General features: G+C 42.6%; 1 protein-coding gene across 1 annotated transcript; it reads right to left on the bottom strand.

The window, feature by feature from the left end:
• Window positions 1-91: 91 nt before the first annotated feature.
• On the bottom strand, window positions 92-27,662 carry STAT1 (signal transducer and activator of transcription 1). Its single transcript, XM_032693622.1, has 25 exons — window positions 27,566-27,662; window positions 27,126-27,384; window positions 23,905-24,033; window positions 23,115-23,259; window positions 21,782-21,880; window positions 19,656-19,751; window positions 18,844-18,922; window positions 17,664-17,755; window positions 16,884-17,035; window positions 16,453-16,611; window positions 15,056-15,148; window positions 14,579-14,638; window positions 13,350-13,379; window positions 13,171-13,264; window positions 12,242-12,283; window positions 11,680-11,763; window positions 11,052-11,150; window positions 10,423-10,558; window positions 8,578-8,633; window positions 7,369-7,463; window positions 4,952-5,091; window positions 3,456-3,641; window positions 2,831-2,906; window positions 2,299-2,401; window positions 92-1,711 (listed from the first exon to the last, which is right to left on the bottom strand). Exons 3-25 carry the CDS (start codon window positions 24,030-24,032, stop codon window positions 1,688-1,690), a joined length of 2,268 nt encoding a protein of 755 aa, XP_032549513.1. The 5' UTR covers window position 24,033; window positions 27,126-27,384; window positions 27,566-27,662; the 3' UTR covers window positions 92-1,687.
• Between the last annotated feature and the right edge of the window lie 8 nt (window positions 27,663-27,670).

Raw genomic sequence — 27,670 nt, forward strand, 5'->3', positions numbered from 1 at the left:
AAGCAGTAAGTCACCATTTGGGATATCCTGTAGCACTGTTAACCTTAGTAACTCAGAGCACCAAAAATAAGTCAGTTTGGCAATGCTTTCCTTTAAATACATATAGGTCCTTTAAATTTTCTCCAGAGCCTTTGCAGGGGGCACAACAGTCATCTTGGGCATAACACACTAAACTGCTCCAGTCCTTTATCTCCCAAAGAGCAGCTGCTGGATCTAGAGAAGCAGTTCTGTAACCTCTGTGAGTCCCATGGGCGGCTGCTGCTCTCCCAGGTGATGGGAACAGACTAGACAGCAGTGGGGGGAGAGGCTGCAGTAGCACCTGAGTCACCGCTGGGCTGAGGCTGAAGTTGGAGGTCACCTTGTCCAACCCCCTGCTACAGCCAGCTGCCCTGTTCCTGTTGCTGTTCCACCTGAACTGGTGGGATCCAGCACGAGTACTCTGCAGTCCCTCTGTTCCTCTGTGTGCTAATTAGCAGTCTGCACTAATAGATACCCCTGGTGCAGAGACCAGCTGCCTGAGACAGCCTTGCCTCTGAACTGTGAGTTGTTAATTATCTTCAAACATGCTGAGAAACAAATGTGTTCCTCCTCTGGTGGAAACACAATTTCATCCTTTAAGTGCCACAAACTGCATGTCCTGCAGCTGTTGTTCTGTATAAATTTAACTCCCTCACTTTCCTGTGCCTCATCCCTAATCCCTAACCACTTCATTATCAAAGCCTGTAGGATCTTCTAGCTATTCAAATCAACAGTTAAATAAATGCCCTGGTTCATAATGCATGAGAAAACTGAGTTCCATTCCACCTGTTATAACCTAAATGGGGCATGTATTATTGTAAGAGATAGAAGTGACCAAATCCTCACCTTGATAGGCTAAGCACAGTGAGTAAAAACATACTTCAAGCCCTTCTGCACTCTTTTTAAGAGTAGGTTCTCATTCTGTCTGATACTCTGCTAGACAGCATGACTGCAGTCTGCAGAAGCTTTAGTCCTGACTGTACACCTGGATTTGCAAGCTCAGCATGTGCCAATGCAGCTCTAAGGTGGTGTCCTAAGAAATGCTCTTTATGTGAAAGATTGTGCTAAACATCCTACGCAAGGTTATGCCTTACAGAAACCGCAAAAATGAAATGCTGGTAACATTTCCTGTCCTTTCAACATGCCATGCCTAGAAAAGCTAAAACCACAGCAAACTTCAGCAGCACATGGATTTGGTGTGGCATGTAGAGTGTTTCCTTTTTCCTTTCCGTGATGCAGATGAAAATTCAAAGCTCTGGAAGTTCTGCAGAAGTAGTTACACGGAAGGCACAAGCTTTCTGAGCAGAACCTCTGCAGAAGAACCAGCTTTCCTTTGAAGCCTTCTATGTACAGCCAACTGTTTTAAAAATTACATTTAACTAATTCCCTTAAACATGAATGCATGTTTCTCCTGTCATTCTCGCTGAGGACCTCACATTCCTATCCTCTTCTCTTCCTCCACTCTTGCTAAATAAACAAAGAAGTGCACATGAGGGGGCTACTGAGACTGCTATTGTTGATATTTCCATTAGCTAAAAATTGCTACTGGACCTTCAGGTTGAGAAACCAAAGAACGGCAGCGAAGCGTGTCACCAAGGCATGGACTGCAGCGCAGGACGCGAAAGCGAATCAGCCACGTTAACGACACAGTAAAAAGCTCAACCAAAGCTCAGAGCTGCATATGTGTACACATCTGCAACAAGAAAAGGAAATGTCCATTAAACAAGCCAAGTAAGCCCTAATACTCAAGTCTTTGCTAAGCAGAGCATGACCATGTTCTCTCTAAATAAAACCAGACTCACATCTTAAGATCCAACTACCCGGGGAGGGGGGAAATCCCATACTTTTATTTTGATATTTTTTCGAAGCACATCCTGCAAGGACAACACTGCTCTGTTAACAGGGAGAATCTCGGCAGCACTGCCAGAGCAACACATCCAAACTGCACTCCTACTCTAGAGGCCCTCCCCACCCAGACCCCACAGGAAGGACTACAGCGATGCTCCTTCCTCCCTTCTCATCTTCCCTCCACCTACAAGGTACACACAGGAAGCTTTGCTCTCCTGTTCTTTGCCCCTGTCCCCACAGACAGGTGGAAAGAACAACTGATGGCAATCCCAGTTTAACTCTGGATCCCCAGCATTCCCTACATGTGTGAAGAGACATGTTCTGAAGTGTTCACTTGTGTTAAGTGTCTGAGGTACATCTGGAGGGGGAAAAAAAGGCGAAAAGCCAGTTCTGGCTCAAGCACCCAGCAAACGGCTGGTTCATGATACATACCACAGTGTCAATCTCTGCCGGGCCCACCATCCGAGACACCTCATCAAACTCCTCAGGAGACATGGGGAGCAGGTTTTCTGGAGACTGGAGCCTGGAAGGGTGGCTAATGGAGAAGAGCAGGGATAAATCTTCAGTAAAGAAATGAGGCACAGCTGGGCTACCATGTCTGGCTCTGAGGCCAGAAGGGCCACTAAAGAGGCCTCTTGTGAAGAAGACCTGGCCTGTGAGCAATACGCCAGGCTTGCAAAGCCAGCAAAATGGCTTTAAGTGAGAACTGGGACTACTCAGGGATGCACATCCTAATCAAGGAGTCCAACAAGTCTTTAAGAAATCATTTGTCAGTACAACTACCTGCAAGTTTCTAGGGTTTTTATCTAAAAATGGTGTTTTAAACACAGCACTGCATGAATGATCCTCAAAGAGGAAATATTTGGCAGGGGCACCTGCACCTTAAATACTGTGAAGAGACATGAACTACAGCTAAATACTTATGATCAGTTCTTAAAAATACAGCATTTTTGTGGACACTTACACTTCAGACACAGAGATTAACTCAGTCTTGATGTAGCCGTTTCCCTTGGGACCATCCAAATCCATTGGCTCTGGTGCTTCAAGGAAAAAAAAAAAAACAAGCATGTGGGTTTGGGGCTTTTTTTGCAAGTTTACTTCACGTGGCCATCTTCATTGTACCAAAAATAAAGCCTGTGACCCAGATAATGTGCAAATCTCGCCATCATGCATTTTACAGCACTATGGTTAATTTTTTCCATTTTTTAGTCAGATTTTCCTTTTTCCTTTTCCCCTATTGAAAATGGGGAAAAAAAACCCCTTCCATAGCCAGTCATGTTCCAGCTGCTAGTGGGCACTTACATTTCTGTAACAGCTCATGGGCTCACATAAAAGCCGAATTGGAGGGCCAGTGACAATCAGGTTTTCAGGTTTTGATCTGATTAGATCTCATGTTGTGCCTCTTTAAAAACAGACCTTTTCTTAACCTATAAAGCTCAGGTGCCTCTTCTGACCTTTTAGCTCACCATGGGACAGACTGCCAAGAAATTCAGGCCAACCGCTTCCTTTCTTTCCATGCCACAGGAATTGCACAGTGCCCAAGTAACTCAGGAACAATATACATGGAGTCAGCCACTTATAGCACTCACCCTCCTTAGGCCTGGAGTAGTATTTGCCAAAGGCATTGTCTTTGGGTATATCTGGGTACAGAAATCTCAGTGGATTTTCAGGAATGTTTTCGGCTGCCATCACTTTGTAGTTGCGGATGATGTCGGGGAAAGTCACAGCAGAGAGCTCCTTCTTGGTGTAGGGTTCTACCGAATGGAACTGGGGCTCTGCAGAGGAGAGAAGCAGCAACTCTTAAAGGGGGTTTCAAAGTTTTTTCTAAAACTGCTCAGAAAAGCTGCAGCCACTTCTACAAATTCAGAGGTCACGTGAGCAAAAGGCCTACCTGGATGACACCTACTGTGCTGCAGGTAAATATTTAATACCTGTCAAAGGGAACATAATTGTTCTGTGGGGTAGGGAGGCATAGGGGGGGATAGCACACAGTGATGGCTCTTGATGTGCTTTGTATTCAGAATGACTGATGTGACTTGTCCATGGAAATTAACTGCAGTATTTCATCAACTGGTATTTCACTAACTAATTTAAGTTGTGCTACCTTTTCAACCTTCTTCCAAATTATATCATTCAAACACTGTTGCCTGTTAGGAAGGTTGGTCCAAATACACTGTGTGAAGCTCTTATGAATCATAAGGAGAGACAGATAAAGCCTCCCTGAGTGCTCCAAAAACTATCACCCTTCTTTGCTTCATTTTTGGATGTCTCAGGAATGAAGGCTGCAAAAGGAAAGTCGTGCAAGTACACTCATTAGTTTCTTTTCCAGCTGTAGTAGGTTTGGGGCTCATCCAAGTGAAGTGTCCACAGCTGCACCATGGTGGCAGGTGGGGCTCATTATTAGTGTGATAAGGGGAGAACCCTGATTGGATATGAGGAAGGTTATATCTTGCAGCTGTGACAGCTCTAGGCTTCCTTGAGAGAGGAGGAGAGAATAGTCCAGCTAACTGAAGAAGGGAGGTGTCTTCACTGGCCCTTCTGGACAATGGGAGGAAGGAGAACTGCTTGGAAAATGAAGTAAGTGAACTCGTGGTTTACCTGGGGAGGAGGGACAAACGTTCCATGGGCCGTGAGTTTGAGAAAGCAGTTTGAGAAAGGAGTGTTGCACAAAAGATGTACAGGGAGAGAACAGTAATGATGAATGTGGCTGTAGTGACCTTTTCTTAGGAAAGAACTCCCTGATTAAGATGGTGATATGGGTTTAGAAGAAGATGGAGGTGCACGTGTTTTGCTAGGAGAGACCCTAAGGAGGCAGGGTACAGTCTGGGCAGTTTTTCCTGTCAAATCTCCAGGCCAGAAGCAGTACCCTGGAAGTGTTACTAGTTTTAGCTGAAACCTTGAGCAACCCATTGTGTGGCTTGAGCTACACCAGGTATGGCACATGCCTGCTGTTGCTTGTGGCCTGCTGCTTGTAAGGGTGGGGGCTGCTGGGGTGGTGTGTTGTACTGGGCCTCAGTGTGGAGGAGAAGAGCATAAAGACTTCTTGTTCTGATGTAAGTAGATCAACAAAGAGTAACTGACTTACCGTTTTGAGATCCCTCTACCCAAGTAAATGTGATTGCTCCCTCTCTGCTACTTTCACTGAATCTTAGTAAAAATGTTCCTGGATTCTGGTCCTTCAGTAAAGCACGTTCTCTCTCTTTGCTGATGAAACCCACAATGCAGCTGTAACGTTGAAAAGAAAGAGCTGAGTTACTCCTCAATGTAAAACCTAAGCTGTGCTGGGCTAGCTAGGAAAACTTAACAGCTTTTGTCACCTAAGAGCTGAAGTACTTGTAAAAGCCTTGCAAAAGGCTTTGTCCTGAGAACAGCTGGAAAGCTTAGCAGTAGGACTGCCAGGCTGGAGTCAGGTGGTGATTCATGCCCCATGGAAGTCATGAATCACCACAGCTTTCCTCAGCACTCTCACTTTGGCCTGGTGGCTTGTACAAACATTTTTTTTTTTGAACTTAGAGTAAAACAGATTGTCCTTTTTGCTGTCAAAGCTGGGCTCTGGGAGCAGAAGTGGAGTTATATGTGCATAATATGGTCAGATCCCAGCTAGCAGTTAGTTTTAACTTCAGAAGTATGTTAAGGAACAATTATTTCTCCTATTTGGCTGATGAAAAAAAGGTTGCTAGCTACTAGATTGCATTCTTACAGGTGTGGGGTTTGCTTTGTTCCTTGTTCATGTTTTCTGGAGGAACTGTTAAGCCTGCGTGACTTCAACCCCCCAAACTCACCATGCTCAGCAAACGTTAGTGCATAGGCAAGGAGGCTGATGTGGTAATTATAAGAGACTGGTTAATCTGAACAGGTACTGGGGGGGAGTACTAGGGCATAATCCTGGCCAAGCTCCAGCTGTTTGGTTTTGGTTGATTTGTTGGTTATTGTTTGGTTTTTGGTTTTTTGTTTGGTTTTTTTTTCCCCCAAAGGTCAGAATTTCTCTGCACTGTTTCTTATTCCCCAAAATACTGCATCAATAATGAACTTTTGAATACTGCTACTGTCTTTGTGTGCAGTAAGTCAGGGGAAAAGTGGGTTTTGCACAAGAAATACTAAATGATCGGGATTCTGCTTAGAATTTCAGATGCTGTAAACTGTCCTGTTTTATGGGGCTTTGGCCATTCCTTTGGTGAGCTTTGTGTTTTGTTTGCTTTTAGATGTGTTGGGTAGTCAATATCCTGTGTATAACAAAAGTCTGTTGTTGCCTTATCTCTCAAGTACAAAGAAAGGCAAGTGTTTTTGAGGCTGTAATGCTTACTCTTGTATGCAAAGGAGTCTCTGCCCTAATGAATACTGGGGATTTGTCTCTTTCCCACTGAAATATCTTTGTAGTTGGACAGTTTTTCCTTTGTTTTCTCTTTTTGACTTTCTAGGAAAAAATGATTTGTGACTATCCATCAAAGCCTGCTGAGGAAAAGCTAATAGTGCTAAACCTCTGAGTTTGAGGTTAAATCCTGAGTTTCAGGATTTAACTTGCACCTCTTTCTGTTAAATCCTAAGTGAGGGATTGCTCTCACAACTGAGAGCAAAGAGCGATGTTATTCAAGTCTCTATCAAAGCCACATGCAAAAACAATCCCGTAGGCACATCACCACACTCAGGTGGAACACCAAACAGGAACTGCAATTCTGCCTCAACAGTGGTGGGAAATGTTCCCACTGCACTGCAGTCTACTTAGCAAAGAAATAGGCAGTGAAACAAGCCTACTACAGAGGGCTTTGACAGAACGCATCTGGAGTTGGGGGGTAATAATGTGAAGCCTGCTGCTGAATGTAGCAAGACAAAGCAAACCTGCTGTTATAGATCCTTGTGGGATACTAGGAGGCCCCACTGTGAGTGTGCTACTTGATAGTGTTTCATAATGTGGCTAAAGCTAAAATGCAGGATTTGACTTTGGATAAACCTAGGTTTGGCAGAAATAAATTTGGAAATTGGAAATCCCAGAATCAAAATTTACTAAACCAGTATTAAAGGGCTTCCTTCTGGCAGAGTCTTTCTACTTAGTAATAACCTTAGAATCAGCGAAGACTGCTGTGTTCTGGGTGCACAGTGCAGGTACAGGTGTTCAGAGTCTGGCTGCTGCCACCTCCAGGCGGCTCACAATAGTGTTTGTTTGGGTAGGGGATTTGGTTTTTTGGTTTTAAAGATGGATGATCGCTTTATGACTTATCCTTCCTTCCATTTTTCTTGGCTCTGTTCTAGGGTGTGGAGAGAACCAACTTATAGTGGGAGCAGAGGCAAAACAAAATATAATCTTACATTCAAAGCCCTGCTCTGTGACTTAAATGGGACAGCTCAGTCATCTGATGTTCTTGCTTTTAGCAGTTGCCTCATCAGAGGCTTCCTCATTACTAGAATTCACTTGCACAAGCAACCTCACAACCTGAGGATGCAACTGCTAGCCTAAATGAGAAGTCTGAGGCAATGACCCCATTTTAAACTTCACTCAGGCCTTACCCATCATTCCAGAGACACAGGAGATGTTTCTTAATAAGCTCCAGGATTCCCTCAATCCACAGCCAAAAGGGGAAATTTTTATCATTTATATTTTCCTGAAATTCAGAATATGGAAAGGCGGGAGTGGGATGGGAGAGAACAGGGGTAATAAGACATGAGTTTTGTTAAGCAGCAGAGGGAAAGCAAGGTTTCAATCCTGCCAGTATCTACTTGTTCTTGCATTTTTCTCCCTCTCCTCCACCCCTTGCCCATATTCTCTTATGACTTTTTCTGTCTCTCCATACCAGAAGGACAAGGACCATTGCTAATGAACCTTAAGGCAAGAGAAATGCCTGTCTGAGCCTACAGTACCCACAAACATGTGATCCATCACCTCTCGTGTGCAACAATGCTGGTCTAAGAGCAGATAAGACTTTTGTTCCTGCTTGGGCACTGTTCTTATTGGGGTTCTTGGACATACAAACCATCCCAGGGGACTTTTGCCCAGGCTGGGCAGCAGATGAGCTTAGAGACACTTTCAGTTCAGACCTGGATCTCAATTTCTCATGAGACATCCATATTAATGAACTCAAGTGTTTGTAGGTCACCAGAACTTTGCTCTTCCCCTGGCATCTGCTCCTGCCTGCTGTAATCTCTGTCTTATCTATACCAGTTAAGGGTCTAAAGAAAGAAAACATGAAGAGTCCTCCTGTTTTGCTGCAGCCAATATTGCATGAAATATCATGATGTGGTTTTCTGTCATCGTACTGATCCTCTTGGCCACCCTGTTCTAATCCTCACCCTAATCCAGTTTCCCCATTCTAGGAAATGTCCTTCACTATGATACAGAAGAATTGTTCATCTTGCTGGTTGTTTTGTTTATGTTTTCTGTAATAATCAAAATAAAGAACTACTGTTAATAGCCACCGTATTAATAATAATGAAGATGGTGAGTTTGAAAGATGCATTTTTTTCCTATAGAGTTTACATGGATCTAAAGGAATCTCAAAATCATCTTCTCCTTGCTGTTGCAAGCCCTTTTTCCTCCTTGTGCTGCTACTTCACCCCACTACCAAAACCTCCCATGACCATGTAAGCTTTAGAATAATTAGCATATGTTACTAAAAAAGAAGGTATCCTAGGGGAAAAACAAACAAAAGATGCCCAAACAAAACCCACAACAAACTAAAATGAGCTTCTTCCATTTCAATTTTTAAACTTCGTTCATACCTTGCAGAATCTTGTCCAAGGAATAAGGCCATCATGAGATCCTCCACTTGTTTGCCCTGAACACAATAAACTGATTTCAGTCATGCTCCATAATTTACTTAGTAAGGCTAAAAGTACTTAAAGAACCAAGTTCTGAGTGTTTATGTACAACTCAGCTGTTGGACTAAGAAAGAAAAGGAAGGGCAGGCTACTCTGCTTGCAAGTTCCCCCTGCAGTAGCCATGAAAAATTCCCCTCTGATGAGGTTTTAAGATAACCAAATTATTTCAGCAGACCTTGCATAATGGGAACCAATTCATACTGACTCTTTCTAAGCTGTGCTACACCTAACACTTGCCAGTTTCAAAATGCTTCCAGGAAGGAGACTGAATGCTTGCACAGTTCTTTCCAGCAAAATAAGAAGACTGCAGCCCACAAGCTCTTCCATAGGGGCTCAGCAGACCTTAGAATATCTTTGAGATTAAGCACTTTCCTGTCTCTATTCTGGTGACTTGTAGGCTTTTGCCCCAGAAACTCTTGACTCTAGATCTACCCCAGCCACAGACTCATCTTGCTCCTGTTGCAATCATTTCCCCTGGTCTTGTTTTTATTTCAACAGTGTTTCATAATCACATCCAAACCACAAAGTAAAATCCTATGCTGTGATTACAGTAGCTGCAGATTTGCAGACCCCAACTGTAGTTGGAGCCAAATTCTTTCCATTAGAGGTCATAAATATGCTTTTCCCTCTCATGTTTTTAAAATTAAACTGGGTTAGGGGGCTCATTTCTGATGCTGCTAGTGTTAAAGAGATCAAGATTCTGTCAACTTTCACATTGCAAAAACAGTAGGTAAGTTGTATCCTGGCACCCTGTTGGTTCTGTGTCTCCTTGAACTAAGGAATCCTGAACATACAGTGTTCAATGACCAGGATTTTTTTTAGCAGTGTGATATTTTTATCTATAGAGATAAAAGTAGCAGTCCTACTGTTACCAGAGCTTGACAAAGTCCCTGCAGTTCTGAAATGCAAGTTGACCATAGAAATATGTCATTGGTCTCTTTGTCTGTGTGTTGGTTAATTAAAAATAAAAATATTCTCTTGGCAGATTTCTGAAAGGTAATCTATTAAATCAGTTGGTTTTTGTCAGATCTTATGTCTTAGGGAAATTAGAGGAAGGGAGTTAGAGACTGGAATGCTGTACTTGCCACCTAGACACACTGGTGTCAAATAGCTTTAAATATAAATGCTTTCTGAAAGTTTAGGTAGGTGGAATATACTGAATCAACAGTATTTTTATCTGGAGTCTGCTATGCAAGATCAGTGCCCCAGCTATCAGGCAAACTGCAAGTACTTTGAATAGAAAACTCAGGGCTGCTGAGGCTTTCACTAAGCACAGTCATCTAGGAGATATTCAACTTGATATCCTTTAGTGGTTTCATAATGTTTGCACTTTAATACTGCAACTGTGTATTTGCAGACAGACTAATCCCCCACTGTAGTTGAGGGCATGCATGAAGTTAAAATGAATGGAGGTGGATTTAAAAACAAAGCCAAAAAGATGCCAAGAAACAGCCACTTCAAAGACTGATTAAACATGAGTGTTACTTAAAAAGGCAGAAGTAGCCCCAATCTGCCTTGCTCTAATGCATAAGACTCCTAAGTTAGAACTGCAGATTTTTTTTTGTGACCTGATCTCATTTACAAGCTCTACCATACTGAAAAGGGGAAAATGCTTTATTGCTACAGAGTGATGTTGTATAAGTGGTAAAGGCATGGGAACAGAATAAAAACTTAAAATGGATTGCAGAAAAGATGTAGAATTAGCTTTACTTCAAACAGGCCATCTGTGATGAAAGTAGACCATACCAAGTAGCTTCTCTCCCAGCATGCTCAGCTGATCTGCATTAAGTCCTCTCTTTGTGACAGAAGAAAACTGCCAGCTCAGAACTTCAGAAAGTTTAGACCACTTTGCACAAGGTGGACTCAGAAAGAAGGACAAGTTCTAGAATGGAAAAGAAAAATACAACCTATAGTTAATAAACGTTAATTTTGGAATGCCACCTGAGTTTTTAAAAGTGTATTGCCAAAACAAAATATAGATTTAAGAACGGATGTCAGCTTGAGACAACTCTGCAAAATCAGGTTCCTATTCTGACAGGCACTCTTTACCAGGAAAAGCTGTCTCTGGGGCTCTGCTTTGGACATGTCTTTTCCCAGAATTGCTGGATTACTCAAGTGTCCCATATTTTAGTTCTTGAATGTTTATTTGGCTCCTCAGTGTGTTCTGTATACACTGAATACAGGTATACTACCCTTAAGTGGGTTTCAAACGTTGTTCTGCTTAGGACAGGGAAGTGAGTCCCTATGCCTCTCTCTACACCTGAAAGTTATTAAGAGTCATCTACAAGGGAAAAAAAGTGCAGCAGCCACTTGCATACAGACAATGCTTCAAAATTACACAGAGGATGTGATGCCATTTTTTTTCTTGCAAATACCTTGGGATCAGTAGACAGCATGTTGAACCACAGGATAGAAGCCCATCCACTGGGAAGCTGGCTCACGTTTGAGATCACAACAATGGGAAGGGATGTGGTCTGAATGGGGCACAAAAGGAAACATGTCAGGCTGCCTTGTACTGCTGCTGCAATCCTCCCTGAGATTACCCACAAACCCATTTCCATTTTAATTCTCTGCTTGCATAGTCTTAACTTTTTCAATCGAAGTTTCTATGTAGGGGAGAAAATGTCAGTATGATGAAATACTAGAAAGACTTGGGTGATTTTTTTTCTAATAAAGACTTTCATTTAGTGTCAGTTATGACAGTACTGATGATACTAACAGCAGAGTTCATAGCATATTGCTTCTGAAATAAATACCTAGAGGGCTTAAACTACAGGGTTGGTTATCAAACACTTTGCACAGCACATCTACTTTGATTTACCCAGAGATCTGACAGCATTGTCACTGTATGTGTCAATACAGAGGTATGAAGTGTCATTCACATACTCTGAAATAACTGAAAGTACTTGATATCCCAGTACTTGGAAAAAAAAAAAAAGTTTAGATTTGTCAGCATGAGTGACATACAGGAATTTAAGTCCATCTGTTTCATCTGAGACATACCTCTAGCTCTACTACCAATCCAGGCTGGCACAGCTGCGTCTCAAAACTCAGAGAGTGAAGCTCTTCTGTTACAATGAGAGGACCCTTTAAAAACAAAAATTAAAAGAAAACTTTTCAGGGACTGCAAATTCCTAGGGTGAAGGTAATGGGGTTTTATCATGAAGAAAGCTCTTTTCTGTCCATGGTTACCTGCTCTAGACCTCAGTAACAGCTCACAGGGCAAAGTCAAGTGACAATGCTGACTTCCTAAAATTGCCTCTCTAGGTACTTTTTATTTTGACTACTACTTAGAAGTCACAGAAAAAAAATCTGTGCTTGCCAGAAAGCTGTGTTAAAGCTAGATGCCAGTGAGGGAGAGTGCCCCATTGCCATTCTGGCAGTAGTTCTCACTTGCAGACACCTCCTACAGGGATCACGTTCTAGGAACACTTAACTCCTCCCCTATGATCTGTCATCCTGTGTGTGTCTTCATGGGGCTGAGCAGAGAGCACTGTCTTAAATGCCTGAATGCCTTTTTAGAATTATGCAAAAACTTTACAAAAAGAAGGTCAGTGCTGCTTACCTCATTTGTTCTGGTTCCTGCATTTTTCTGTTCTTTCAGTTGCTGCAAACAAACAAAAAACCCTGTCACTCATTTACATCAGCCACAAATGGAAGTGGTACAGGATACAAACATTTGCATGCTGTAGTTACTCTTCTGTATGCAAACTTCCTGCACTAGTGTCTGATTCTATTTGGTTCTAAGCTGTGGAAGCCAAAGCATTAAACTGTAGGTAACTACCACTCTTTTATAAACTTTTCATCTGTGAAAATAGATATTGCACAGTTATGATGTAATGCCTTTATGTAAGAGGCCTTTTAAGAACAGAAGCAATATGAAATCAGGATCAGATGAAATACTGGTTTATCAAAGTACCCCTCTGAACTGGATGACAAGCTCTAGACAGTCTCTGTTCTGGACAATGAAGGGAGACTTCCATGTTCAGTGGTTCTGCACTTGCATTTTTCCTTTCCTTTTAGTGATGAAACCAATCTGTTCTCTCACAATCTGCAGATCAAAAGTGTTGTATGGTCTGTTGAAGGCACTGACTTCCTTCTAGCTGCCCACTCCTAGACGATTTTCATCTTCCAGACTCAAAGTTCTTTAAACTTTCCTACCCATGGGCCTTCATTTAAAAGGCCCAAACCAACATTTCTAGGTGTTTTTCTTCCTCCTCCAAAGAACCTATTGCAGCATAAGCTGTATGGCAGCAAATACTCTTGTTTTCACTTCTGTCCCTGTTTCAGTGACAATCAATTGCATTTCGCTTGCAACAGGCCAAATATTTCAAAAAGGAAAGAACAGAGAAAAAGAAGAGATAATCACAGTTCCTCTTACACAAAAGCAAATAATTACTTCAATAACAAAAGCAATTTGTTTCCTTCCTACTACACTCTCTACCCACAAAATTTAATGGCTGTATCAATAAAAGAAAAAAAAAAATCTCCTACCAAATGCCTGAATTCTGCAGCTAGACTTCCATTAGTGGATTCTTCCATGTTCATTACTTTTGTGTTTGTTCCCAAAATATTAAACTTCCTGAACCTTCACACAGAGAGTAAAAAATAATTAAGTCTCGCATTCACTGACAGAATCTAACATTAATATATCAAACTGTGATGCCACGTACCCTTTGACTGAGTTCTTCTCAGTTACATCTCTGTCAAGAAAGAAAAGAAAAGACAAAAATATTTTAAAGCTTCTGCCACAGAGAAAATGCATGTGTTTGTTTTAGTAGTTGTCAGAACTGATTGAGAACTGGTTAAAATGCTTTTGTGACATTTTTGTGCAAAAGAGGAAACAATTGGTTCAAGCAGTCAAAGTAAATCTTGTGTTACACATAGGGTGTTTTTTACCAAGTCTTAAATGTTGCTATAGGGGCTCTATAATCAAAGGAAGTCCTTTCTTTTACTGTATAGAGTTTAACTCTTGCTCTGAGGACAAAAAATACAGTTCTGTCACTCTAAGTCTACTCTTAAACCACATAACTTATTGAATAACTTGCTGCATCACTTGAATCAGTGTTCCCACCACTTGGGATTTTACTGAGTGGCATTCTATGTGGTGGACTTCTCAAAGCTCCACCTCCCACATCCACATAGGAATTTTTTTACCTTTTCCCTATTCCATGCAAGTTTCTGGACTCCAGAGCCATTTCAAGAACAGAATTACTTGAATGGGAACACAAAAACCCACATGCTTTCTTAACAGTACAGTCCCTGTTGTTATTTTGGAGAGCCTGTTACATTTCTTTCCCTGCCCTTAAAATAAGTGCTAAATTCACCTGAACCGTTTATAAAAATACAAGATTGGCATTAGTCTGTTTAGATTGCTGTATTTATTTTTTTTTTCTCTCTGAGATCATGTCCTATGTTACAGGTAGACTGCTTATGCCCCTAATTCAAGGACAGCTTTATAACTACGTTCCTTTCTACATGCACCCAAGAAGGTATTTTAGAGACATGACTGACTTATGTGACTGGAAATGGTGGAGTTCAATTCTGTGTTTTCATTTTGTGCTCATCCAAGTGAAACACCCACACCAGAGGGGTGGCTGTTGCCTGGGTGCTGCCCTGTGCCCAGCCTGATTTAGCAGTAGTGAGCTCTCCTTGGTGCATCCCAGTGGAGCTGGTGGCAAGAAGCTGAGGCCATCTGTACTTTGTGACATGTCTCTAATGGCAGAGAGAGACTTAGAGCAAGGGCATGGGTAAGAAAAGGGGAAGGATATAATACCTGCTGCTGTGGAGAACCAGCCTGCTCCTGGCCTCCTCAGCACTTATAATATGACTGCCCTTTGGATTTTGAACATGGGGACTGTTTACCATTAGCGCAGAGTGGGATGGAAAAAATGTAACATACTTATCAAATAAAACTTTCACTTTCAAGTTGTAGTTCAATTCCGGCAATTTCACCAGCAGTCTGGAAAGAGAGATACTTTTTAACGTCAGCAATTGCACAAGATGGGGTTTTTTTCTATGGCATTGCTTATTACACATATTTAAGCAGCACGCTCAGGGCCACATACAGGCTTCAAGCTTGTTCCATATAAGACAAGCAGTTACAGATGAAACTAAATGAACAAACGAGTTACTCTTTGGCATGACAAAGTGGTCTGCATGTGTCTGCTGTTTAGCTGTGTTTCTTATACACTCAATCCTATACACCCCACTTCTGGTAAAGAGTAAAAGCTGAATGTGAGTTAAGCTTTGCTGGAAGAGAGCCACCTGCACATGGCACTTGGGCTGCAGTGCAAGCTGTGCAATCCTCTCAGCTGTAAGAAGCCAATGACATGAAAGCCTTACCACAAAAAGGGAACAGGGAAGGGGGAAAACATACCTCAGCTTTACAGTAAACTGTACTCCTGTCTTCAGGACTAGTGGTCTCTGAGGATGTGTTGGCATGCAAGGCTGCCTCTCTACCACAAAGGAGCTATGAATGAACAGATTAAAGGCACTTTGATTTATCAGTGTTGTCCTTCAGAAATAAGAACTTACATAAAAAGCAAATTTTAAAAAAATGGTTATTTACCATTAGTACTATACATTTTATTCATTCAGTTTCCATCTACACAGAGGTGTGTGTGTGTCTCTTTCTCTCAAATGTTTCAATGGGGCTAAAAATATTGCAAGTAAGAAGTGATTTCATGAGGGTTGGCTTTTCTTAAATGCATTGATGGCTTGAGCAGGGAGATTGCTACATCAAACTTCTCTGAAATCAACAGCAAGTAAACACTGTGATGTAATTAGCACAGTCCAAGTGAGGAGTGTTGCTTCATTTGCCATTCCCAGGGCTTGCTGAGTTCTTATAGTGAGTTCTTATGGATCTGATGAGGGCTAGCTAACCCCACAAAGCAAACTTGTGAGGCTAACCTGTTCCTACACACCCCAAACTTGCCAGCTTGGGCACTTTCTGTATAGCACTGTGCTGTGTAGACATAAATCTTGGTAGCATGGAGACTTTTCCTTCCATTGTACTCACAGGCAAGAAACACAAACAGCAGCTGGATTTGTACAGTTCTTCCTTGTTGCCTTCACTTCACTGAAAAGCAGTACCTGTGTTTTTCAGCTGAAGATCAGTGATCAAAGCATCTGAATGGGACTCTGGAAACCTGGGTTCTAGCCACCACAGGAAGGTGTTGGACTACTGCATCTTAGCCCCTGCTCTTATCTCCTAGATTCAAGTCTTCTGTAGCATTCATTTTTGTCTACTATATGTTTACAGAGTGGGACTCTGATCTTATGTGGGGCAATTACCATCTACAGTAACTTGCATCCCAGAGATGATATAGAGACAGGGATGGCCTCCCTGTGCTGAAGGTAAAGAGGATGTGTTCAGAGACAAAGGGTTGGAGAATCTAGTGTGTATTTATTTTGGGCATAGCTTGGTGTGGATTGTTTCTTGCCTCTCTTTACTTAAACTTTGTAGGGTTGAAGCTTGAAGCAAGAAATGGACTAACAGACTAGGAGTTTAATTCTGTAAATCAATGCATCTTGTAGCAAAGCTCCTCCTAACTTCAGTAATGACTGATCACAAACCCTTTCCATGGGCCTGAACCCCTGGAAACACTAGAGAGCATAAATCTCAAAATCAGTAATTTAATGTTTGTGACAAACTTAGGGAAAAATCTCATGAAATGCAGAGTTAGGATTCATGAAATACTGAGAGAACAGTAAGGAAGGTGCACTCCATCTATTTATTCATGCAAACAGAAAAAGATTTTTCTGGTCCATTACCTTTGGATGAGCTGTTTGAAGAGACTGTCTGTTCGCTCCTGCAGAACTTTTTCATTTTTTGTGATGGGATCAGAGTCATAGGTAAACTTCTGTTCCAGTTCCTCGAGCTTTTTGAGCTGCTGACGAACTTGTTGTAGACTTTCAGCAACAGTGGTAAACCTACAGTTACACAGTCTTATTACTTTTAGCATGTTTTTGCACTGTAATAATGTAATAATGCAGAGACATCAGCCAGGTGACTGTCCCTAAGGACCAGGCAGTGCACAGAGAACCCTTCATGCTCATGGGAAATGTGGTGAGGTAATAAAATATATGAACTATAGTTATGCTGTGACAGAATGAAAATGCATAATATAAATAATCAGTATATTTCATAGATCTGGTGTTCCTTCATAACATGCTTTCAATTCTGTCCTTGACTAGAGACTTACCAGTTCTGTAGCTGGTCAAGACAGGCATTGGGTGGGCCACCAATACATGCTGTCTGTTGCCTGTGCTTCCACTCCACCAGCTCCTCCTCAATAAGAGCAGTCTGTGTGTGCTCTGTGTTGTGCAGCAGCTGTACTATCTTGTTCACCACTTCCTGCAGAGAGAATGAAATTACCCTGTTTATTAAAAATACTTCATACACAAAAACTAAGTACTGTTTTAGTTAGTGCTCATCTGTCTTGCAAAACTCCTCAAACCCCTCAATAATAGATTCTGTCAACAGAGGTTGTTTTCTAAAAGCACTTTTTTTTTTTTTTTAGCTGGAGTATTTGGTAGATTAAGTGGAGAAACAAACCATATTCAGTATTGCTGAACTCTGAAGAGCCAGTGTCTTGCGTCCATATATGTCCCAAGTGTATATTTGGGCTCATCCAGTGTGTGCTGTAGACTTGAGCACTGCAATCAGAGTATATTTAACTCTAATATAGCTGCAGATTTTTAATAATTTTTTTCCTCAAGAACATAAATATTGGTATGATGCCTTTTCCTTCTCATTGTTCTTTTAGCCTTAGCCAACAGAGTTTGATAAAGGTTGCTAGAAGAGAAATAAAATTGCTTACAGAGATTCTGAACTTTCAAACAGGATGGAAAGAATGAAATCTCAGTTCAACTGATAAACTAGCAGTAGAAAAGGGTTTTTTTAATATATGTCAGTTCAATGAAAATGAACATTTGCTTAAAATGAAGACCTGTTGACTTCTAAAAGAAAACTTGAGCACTACCTTTCTTTTGCGGTCTAGATATAAAAACATCTTCTGGAGATTCATCTGTTCTTTCTTATATTCCTCCTGAGACACTCCATTGGACTCATGTTCTGTAAAATAAATCCAAATTGTGAACATGAGGCTGAGGGAGTGCTGAAGCACAGGTGGGAGAAATGCTGTGGAGAGAAGAGGACTTGCCTGGCTAATGTCAAGTGAAGTGTATCTTTAAAGCTTAAGGGAGGAAATGTTTACTGCCTCCTAGATTTTTTTGATTCCTCCTTTCCCCCTGCTGAAAGGGCAGAGTCTGCACTTAAAGCATTAATGCAAGGAAAAGCCACTACCTCAGTGAAGTAATTAAGATGCGAATTTGCTTGCTTTTCAGAGCAAGAACCTGATTTAAAGTAATGATTATACTGTGTAAAGATACACACAGAGCAATTTGTTCTCATGCTGACTTCAGGCCTGTACCTCTTAACCCGGTAACAGAAGTTAGCTGTTATCTCAAGAGAGGAAGTTTACAGCCTCTTGAGTTTGTTTACAGCCCAGGCTGGCAGATCATGTGTAACTGCCCTAGTTACTACTCTGCTGCCTGCTGACCCTCAGTTAGAGGCTCCCATTTGCCCCATGGAAGTACTACATGTCCCAGGTACAAAGACAAGATTGAAACTTGGTGCTTCCCTCAGGATTTTCTGAACATGTCCCCCTTCTGAGGGACAGTCAACTGCCAGTTGCTGTTGGAAACTGAAGCCTTTTCTAGAACAAAGAACTTAACAACAGAGACAGATCTGTATAAAGAAACCAGTGTGGACTTAACAGCTGCATGTGTTTCCCTTGGTACACAAAAGGCTACAAAACCTGAAGCAGGAAGTCATTTGTGAAATACAAAATGGCAAAGAGAAGCCTAAACTACGCTAATTACGTGTATGGTTGAATGGTCACAGACTCTATAGGGTTTGCTGCTTTTATTGGCAAAGGGATGTAAAGGACAAAGGAATACTGTGTTAACAAGGAGGCTCTCTGCCTGTAACAAAAGACAGATGCAGAAAATGCATTTCCAGAAATTTGTTTCAGCATAAAGCAGAATTAATAAAGGAGGGAAATTACCAGTAAGTTTGGTTGTGTATCATTAGGTTAATGTCCTGACATAAGACAGCAGAGTTTACTCTGACAAACTATATGCAATACAAAAATTACTCACCTCTGTTCTGCCAGGTTTTATATTTAAAGTCATATTCATCTTGCATATCCTCTAATGTCTTGATGTCCTGCTCCACATCCTGTAATGCAAAAACGAATGTGGCCACAATTATTCAATATTTTCAAGTAATGCAAGGCACTGCCTGGTACCAGCCCCTTACAGACATGAAGTCCAATTTTGCAGCAATGCTTTTTCCTGGAAGTCCCTAACAGGAAATATCCCTAAACTTCATCACCTTCTATTCAGTCTCCCTCTTTAGTCTCAGCTAACTGAAATCTGTTAATTAAAAAATACAGATATGTCTTTGTTGTCTAGCCATGTAAGTTCACAGAGTTTAGGAGAACCTAGGCTACAGTGGAAAAATTTGGAACAGCACACAGCATTTTAAACTTTCTAATTTTTAAGTAATGTTTGGAGAAAACTTTCTGTTGTGACTGTATTTGTTAAGTCAACAAGCTAAAAAAATATAAAAATATGCTAAGTCAAGATGCTAAAAAAATACATCTTCTAGTTAATAACAAATTGGTCAGTATATGATTTAGGAGGTTTTCCTTGGTTGCTAGTATTTCAGATGGGTAAAATTTTTGTTGCAAAAATTTAGGCACAAGAAATTTGACCTTGCTAAATGAGTTAAATACTAATCTGTATTATGGTGCTACTGACAAATAATTTTTATCATCAGACAATCACTGGTTAGACTTGAAAATCAAACCACTATCTTATTTTTATTTGCCATTTCATCACGTCTTATGTACTGAAAGCTTTTAGACATCTATGAATCAACAAACACTACTATGAAAAGTTATACTTACTAAAACACTGGCTTTTACAGCCTTAACTTTGGTATCAAGCTCCTTCTGTTTGTCCAGCATCCCAGTCACAGTGTTCTGTATGCCCCCCACTTCCATCTGAGAGAAGAGGCAAAGCGACAATGGAAGTTAAACCAGAGTGACCCATGACAGCAAATACTTTTTTTGTTAATGTAGGTTAGTGGCTTTTGTTGGCAAATAACCTGAGGAAGCATGGCTTGTTCTGGTAAATCATACTAAGGTTTTGTAATATAAAATCAAGATTAGGAGAATTTGCAAGAAACAAGGGAGGATTAAAAATGCCTACTGTGTGGTGATGCTGCACTTTTTTCATCACATCAATATCTGTTTTTTCTCTGCACAAATCCATTCTCTTGTTTGCTTAGCTTCATGTGTCTCCTAAATGTACTTCAAGAAAACAACCACCCTGAAGGCTGAATGACATTTACATCAAGTATTAGATTCATCCATAAAGGATATGGGGAGAAATGGACTAAGAGCAGGAACAATACAGGTCTGTGTACAGGCATAAGGGGTAACTTAGCATGCAGCTGTTTTCCTACAGCATATTCAAGCATGCTCTACATCTCTGTATAGTTTCTTTGAAAGAGTCAGGAAGCTTACTGCATGACATCACTCAGTTGCAGTGATGTGAAAGACAGAATTTTTCATTAACAGAACTACTGGTGTTAGAAACTTGCTGTTCTTCCAATGCAGGACAGTCAGATTTGCATTGCTGCTCTCATGAACGCCTCAGCTTAAGCTGAGGTCATCTAATGTATTTATTTTGGTAAACTGGCAAAGGTTTACCCCATCATAGATTAAGTCAAACTATTACAGCAATCTTAGCATGCTCTGACATTTGGGATTCTCCGTTGGTTTTTATGTGCTTGTTTTGTATTTTATCTTCTCAGCTTTGGGAAATGAGAGCAGTTAACAGAAAGCAGAGGCAGGGCATGGTGCACCTAGTGCCAACCTTAAACAGTGATGGAAGTGATGGCCAAGTTGGATGGGGCTTTGAGCAACCTGGCCTAGTGGAAGGTGTCCCTGCCCATGGCAGGGTGGCTGGAACGAGATGATATCTAAGGTCCCTTCCAACCCAAACCATTCTATACCTCCATTTCCCTTTCTGATGACCCAAATTTATTGCATACTGGAAATGAAGTAGCAACTGCTTTATGTCACGTGACAGAACTGAGGAGCTGTTGTAGCTGCAGCTACTCTGACTCTGTCAGAGTCCCATTCTTAGAGGAGATGTTTTGGACATTGTTGCAGTAGACCCCATGCCCGAGTGCTCCTCCCACACTACCAAAGCTCATACAAAAACTTGCCAGAAAGTGAGGTATTTCAGTATCAGAACTTAATGTGCTTGGTCAGTCATCACTTTATTTCTACGTAAGTGGATTACATCTATCTCTGTATTTTGCATGCCCTTCCTAATTGCAGAATCCTTATTGCAAAACAGTTCTTGCAAAGGGGGGGAAAAAAAAAGTAGGTTGGAGAACACATGAGGAAGGAGAAGAATATGGCCTTCTATGATTCAGAGGAAAGAAAAGGGCTTCATTAAAAAAAAAACAAACAAAAAACCAAAAAAATCCCCAAAAAACCCCAAACCACCAAAAATAAAAAGAAACACTTGGAGATAACTGGGAAGGACAATGATGCCTCATTTTCCCAAACAGACAGTCCAGAAAAGCATCAAGCTCAGCTGCTTAACACAGAGTAGATTTGGGAGTAAAATGCAGCAGAACAAAGCTAAAATTTTGCTCGATAAATAAGATAAGCACTAGTTATTTAAATAAGATCCAATGAGCACATCAGGCTACGTCATACTACAGAAACATTAAAAAAACAGCATAGCTTTTACATCACTCAAGGAATAAAAATTATTTCCAGGCCATTTGTCCTCCAATTGCTTCATAGAGCAGAAACAAGCCATGCTGTCCAGCTGGTGTGCATCAGGGTTGTCCAGCTGGTACATATCAGTGCTCACTCTTCTGTCTTTAAGAAACATATTATTGGGCAGAGAGAGGACAGCCTGTCTCCCCTTTCAGTCTTCATCCACTCCCCCTGTCCCAAATAATAGGAAAGGGTAGATATAACTGCAGTAGACATTTCAAGACTGTTACCTCATTTGACAGCTGGGCACTGTTGAGTATTTTCCTCTCTTCTTTCAGACAGTGCTGGATGATCATTGCCATATGTATCGGGTCTTCTTGGAAGTTATCCTAGCATTAGAGACAGTCTATTGTTTAAGTTCACACACATAATTTGTTGTCATTCAATAACCTTCAGACTGGCAAAAAGATTAGTGAGTGACTGTGTTCATAGCCTGCTCCAAGATTACAGGGTATGGCAGCTGCACCAGCTCTAAGAGTGAGATTTCATTTTAGTTCATTAGCATTAGCATACAATGAGATGGTACTGGGATAAAACAACAGGAAAGGGTCAGAGACATTTTTGGGAGGAGATACTATCCTACAGTCCTAAAGATAGCTCATCTCTTGAGAGCTGCCCTCCCACCCTCTGACATATGGCTGCTGGTTTTGAAGGGCAGTGTTCTAGCCTGGCGAGTACAGTTCTTGCTCAGTGATGTAAAGAAGGTATATTAGCTGCCACTTGTGAACATGTGGTCAAGGCTGGGTGGAAATTCAACCTTAGTGTTTTATATGCATACAAAGCTGGAACATGCTGTGGATTGATATTGCCCTGCTCTGCTCAGGATGGTGCTGCCCTGGGGGTCGCTGAGCTGTGCCAGCCTTCTTGACTGATCTTTCATTGCTTATCTCCAGTTACTATGGTATAAATACAAGTCATCTTCTCCTCTCCTCAGAAAACAGTCCTCTGGTCACCTACCTGTGGTAAGCAGAAGGTCAGTGAGTGGAAATTAGGCTGTGGTGAAGGAAGACCCTCTGGCATAGAGCCCTATAGGGAGGAGTGGAGGACTGACTAATGAAATTAATAAGTCCACTAGGGATATGTCCTGCACTGGCACTCACTACCAATTGCTCTGGCCCTTTTCTTTGCCAGTACAGTGCAATGCAGAGTGCTGCCTAAGGCCAAGTCCTTTGCTATTAACTGCAGTTCTGCAGTTACATGGGAAGGATTTCTTTCCCTGTGTTTCTTCTGCATCAAAAGCTTATTAGGACACTGAGGAAACTGGATGGGGAGGGCATGGGTTAAGTGAAACTGCAGTTGAGTAAGTGCCCCAAATACATACAGTAAACACCTTACAAACTACAACTGCCCTTTTCCTAGAGCTCTCAGAAACTGTAACTGTACCTGTAAGTAAACTGTAACTTTCTAACTGTAGCCAACTAAAACAAAAATGGAGTGACATTTGAATTCTGGATTTTAAAGTAGAATTCTCACACATTCTCTGTGAATATCCCTCATGGCAGGGTAGTTTGCTTACAGGCACTACTGAAGCAATTCAAGCAAATGTATAGAACCCCAGCATACCTGCAGATTGCGTTTGCTTTTCCTTATGTTGTGTTGCAGCAAAAAGTTGTTTTCTATCAAGAATCTACTGAATTGGTCATCAAGCTGTGACAGCAGGTCATGGAACAACACCGTAGCAAAAGAGACGTTGTTGGCTGCATGTTCCCTAGAATAATTTAAGGCATGCTTGTGTTAAATACCTTTCTAATACAGCATCCAAGAAATGCATTACAGGTGTACTTTATTTTTAATCCCCCACTACAGTTGTAGAATATGCAAGCAGTAAGAATTACTTTCCAATGTAAACCAATTTCTTTCTCTTAACTTTGACTTTACTTTCCTTGATACAGACAGAAATGTTGGTTTTCTCTGTATTATTCTTGCCACATTGTGTGCAAATTCATTTGCTCACTTCATGCACATCAAGAATCTTAAAATTGAACCTGATGCATGTGCATGGTGTATGACCCTTCAAATAGAAGACACTCCACGGAAATCTTGTCAGAAGTTCAAAGTCTTTGAACAGTGAGAGACTGAGCTACCAAGACAGCAACTGATCGGTCTTAAAACAGCTGCTTTTGTTATAGACCAATTGAAAGCAATATGAGCTCTAGGACAGTTTTATTCCAGCTGTCAGGCCCCTCTAGAAAGCCCAGAAGAGGGGCAGGAACACAGGCTGCAACATCCACACAGCAAAGCATCCTACCAGCAAAGGTTCACCTAAGCAGCTTGCTTCACCTGCTGCTGCCTGTAACTGTGTGTATGAGAACATTGCTTATCACACAACCCAAAGGCTAATTTCTAAGCTTACCAATCCTGGTTCTCCAGCCACTGTGCCAGGTACTGCCTGATCTCCATGGGAAAGCTGTCATCGTATAGCTGGTGAACTTGCTCCAAAAACTTGGAATCAAGTTGCTGCAGCTGATGCCACTGAGTCATCCTGAGGAAGGGGTGGAAAAAAAAAATCAGTGTAAATTTTTAAGTAGTATTTGGACAAAGCTGGTGAAAAATAACATAAGTTTTCATGAACATTGATAAAATTGGAGGATATGCTACTTCTGGCTGGGATAAGGCTAATTTTCTTCACAGTAGCCAGTGTGGTGCTGTGTTTTGGATTTGTGTTTGAAAGAGTGTTGGTAAAACAGGGATGTTTTTATTACTGCTGAGCAGTGCTTACACACAGATAAGCCCTTTTCTGCTCCTCACCCTATTCCACCAGCCAGGATGCTGGGGGTGCACAAGAATTTGGGAGGGGACACAGCTGGACAGCTGACTCCAACTGACCACAGGGATATTTCACACCATATGGCATCATGCTCTATATATAAAGTTGGGGGAAGAAGGAAGGAAGGGAGGTACACTCTGCATGATAGTGTTTGTCTTCCCAAGTCACCATGAGGTGTGATGGAACCCAGCTTTTCTGGAATGGCTGAACACCCGCCTGCCCATGGGAATCAGTGAATTAACTCCTTTGTTTCACTTCTGTACACAACTTCTGCTTTACCTGCTAAACTGTCTTTATCTCAACCCACAAGTCTTCTCCCTCTTACCCTTCTGATTCGCTCCCCATCCCACCTCACAGGGAGGAGGGGGAAGTGAGCGAGCAGCTGTGTGGTAGCTCCACACAGTTGCTGGCTGGGGTTAAACCAGACAGAGGAGTAAGAAGGAAAACTGTTTTCATCCAACAAAAGTATTGTATTTTCAGCTGTAACAGTTCTAGATGCTAGTCCTTTAATCACAATAAAACTTCTTTTGGGCTTGTTTAAATTTAAAAAAAAAAAAGGAATTTACAAATTAGGACACTGCACTGTTTGCTGAAAAATGACTCCAAGCTGGAACAACCCTTTCCCATGAAAATGTGCTTTTTTTTTTTTTTTTCCCCTCTGAACCCTTTTTCATGGCATTTAGGGCATGGTTCATGTTACTGCTCTCTTGCTTAGCAAGGATATGAGAATGAGGATCTATGTGTTTGATATCTGTACTCCGCATGACTGAGATTCTGCATGTGGAGTTTCACATTCTGTTGATACTCTCCATCACCAAGAGCGTGAGTTAAAATCAAAGAACCCTCTAAGCACTCATTTTCACTTGGTACTTGTGTCCCCACTTACCTGCTCTGAAAATGGACTAGATCTCAAGTCAGTTCAAATGGAGAAGTACTGGAAAGATGTTTTTTCTGCTATATGCTTTAGTTCTCATGACCACATTTTCAGGCTAAATTCAAGTAATCTGTGCAGCAGATACAAGGTATTTAAATGAATTGTACAGCATGGCTTCTCTCAGTCATAACACTTTTATGAGAGTGGCTTTATGTTGTGACATATGGTTTCTAGCAGCAGATCAGTTAGTCTTCTCATTAGGCTGCAGGTTATCATGTTGTAGTGGAAATAGCACATAAAGATATGTCCAAGGAACAGTACAGGCTGAGAACATGCGTGGTAAGATGCAAATCCACTCACATACAGAACCTTTAAAAAAAAGGTGATAGGACCTATCCAAAGAACAGGGCAGCATCAGGGTGAAGGACTATCTTGTATGTGCCTTCCTGCTAAATCTGCTAGTGTCTGTATGCTGGTTCCCCCAGCTGCTGAGTGGCATATGCTATGTGTGAGAAGCAAATGAGAGTTAAAAATGCTATTATGTTTTAAGTGAGGCCTTGAGGCTTTTGATGTGCATGCTATTCAGATTTCAGGTAACACAGCATTTGAGTGTGCTGTAGCTGCATCATGGCTAAACAGTTAAATGTGACATTGCTGAGGAAAGAATTTGTCTAAATTCATGAAGTTAATCTGCTGCTTTCCATAATGGTTAAGTGAAGGTGTACTCCAACCTTCCTGTGTCTTAAAGCAACCAGTCTAGGAAAGGACTGGGGAGTGGTGGCAGAGAACCAGTGAGGTGGTTACAGAGCAATGTAATAAGGCAGCAAACGTGATCCTTGGGGATGCAAGCAGGGAAACATCAAAGAAGGGGTAAGTCAATACCTTTTGTAGGGAAGGCATCAGAGACACACACAGTGGGGCACAGGGCACAGCCTGCCACTGACAAACTGATGAGTGAGGAGGTGTAGGGCAGGTAGCCCCTCTTGTCATTCTGCCCTTGCTCAAGGGAAGTGCAGTATGATCACAGCCCACAGGTGTGCCTGGAGAAAAGGAGCCCCGTTGGAAGCCCCTAAATGGGTGATGTATTTGCAGCTCTTTGGGTCAGTGTGCCTCGTAACAACTGTGCTTGAGGGTGTCTTCCACAGCTCAGCTTGGACTCAGAGAATCACAGAATTATTAGGGTTGGAAGGGACCTCTGGAGATCATCCAGTCCAACCCCCCTACCAAGGCAAGGTAACCTGGAGGAGGTGACATAGGGAGGTGTCCAGGGGGGTTTTGAATGTCTCCAGAGAGGGAGATTCCAGACCCTCCCTGGGCAGCTGTTCCATTGTTCTGCCACCCTCAGTGTAAAGAAGTTCTTCCTCGTGTTGAGATGAAACTTCTGTTTTAGATTATGGCCATTGCTTCTCGTCCTGTCACTGGGCAACAGTGATAAGAGTCTGGCACCAACTTAGAGATATCTGTATGCATTAATGAGGTCCCCTCTCAGTCTTCCCTTCTCTAGATTGAACAGGCTCAGTTCCCATAGTCTCTCCTTGTAAGACCCATCATCATCTTTGTGGCTTCTGCTGGACCCTCTCCAGTAACTCCTTGCCTTTCTAGTACCGAGGAGCCCAGAATCGGATACAGCACTCCAGATGTGCCTCTTTAGGGCTGAGTAAAGGGGTAGTATCACCACCCTCGACCTGCCGGCCACACTCTTCCCGATGCACCCCAGGGCTCCCTCCTGGACACTCTCTACCTACTTTCCTGTCGTTCCCGGAGGATCGCGGCCGGACCGCGCGGCGCAGTTCGGGAGCAAAGGGCGGCGGGCAGCCCGTGCTGCCGCCGGGAGCTCGCACGGCTCCCGCGGGGAAGGACAGCGCTCCCTCCCCGTGTTCCCCCCGCTCCCCGGCTCAGTCCCGCAGGTGGGAGCACCACGCGGGTACCGCACCTGTTGGGCAGAGGCTGCCCGGCGACGCGGCCACAGCAGGAACAGCAGGAACAGGGAGAGAGCACCGACCCCGGCACAGGAGCGCTCCTGGGGGCTCCCGAGCAGGCGGCGTTCGGAGTCTGGAGACGCGCAGGGGCAGGTGCAGCTGTCCAGAAGGAGCCAAAGGGCGTTCAGGGAGCAGGAGTTGGGAGCAGATGCAACCGGTGACGGAAGAGCAGCGCTGCCGCCCGGGAGGCGGGTGATGTCCTGATGGGTATCCCTGCCAGGAATGAACACCGCTAGGAGACGGCTCCCGCTGCCACGGGAGGAAAAGACACCGAAGCGCAAAGCTCGGTGGTCGAGCCAAAGGCAGGGGCAGTCGGAGGGAGCGACAGCTCCAGCTGCACCGGGCATTCACCGCGACGTGCCGGTAGCGCCCGTCCGAAGGCAGCTCCCCTCACCTCTCGGTCCGGCTCCCGGAGCCCTTCCCAGCTCCCGGCCCGCAGTGCCCGCCGCGCCGCCTCCGGCCCCCTCGGGACGCCCGCACGGCCCGCAGTGCGCAGGCG

The sequence above is a fragment of the Chiroxiphia lanceolata genome, chromosome 7 (genome assembly GCF_009829145.1).
Source record: "Chiroxiphia lanceolata isolate bChiLan1 chromosome 7, bChiLan1.pri, whole genome shotgun sequence".
Taxonomy (NCBI): domain Eukaryota; kingdom Metazoa; phylum Chordata; class Aves; order Passeriformes; family Pipridae; genus Chiroxiphia; species Chiroxiphia lanceolata.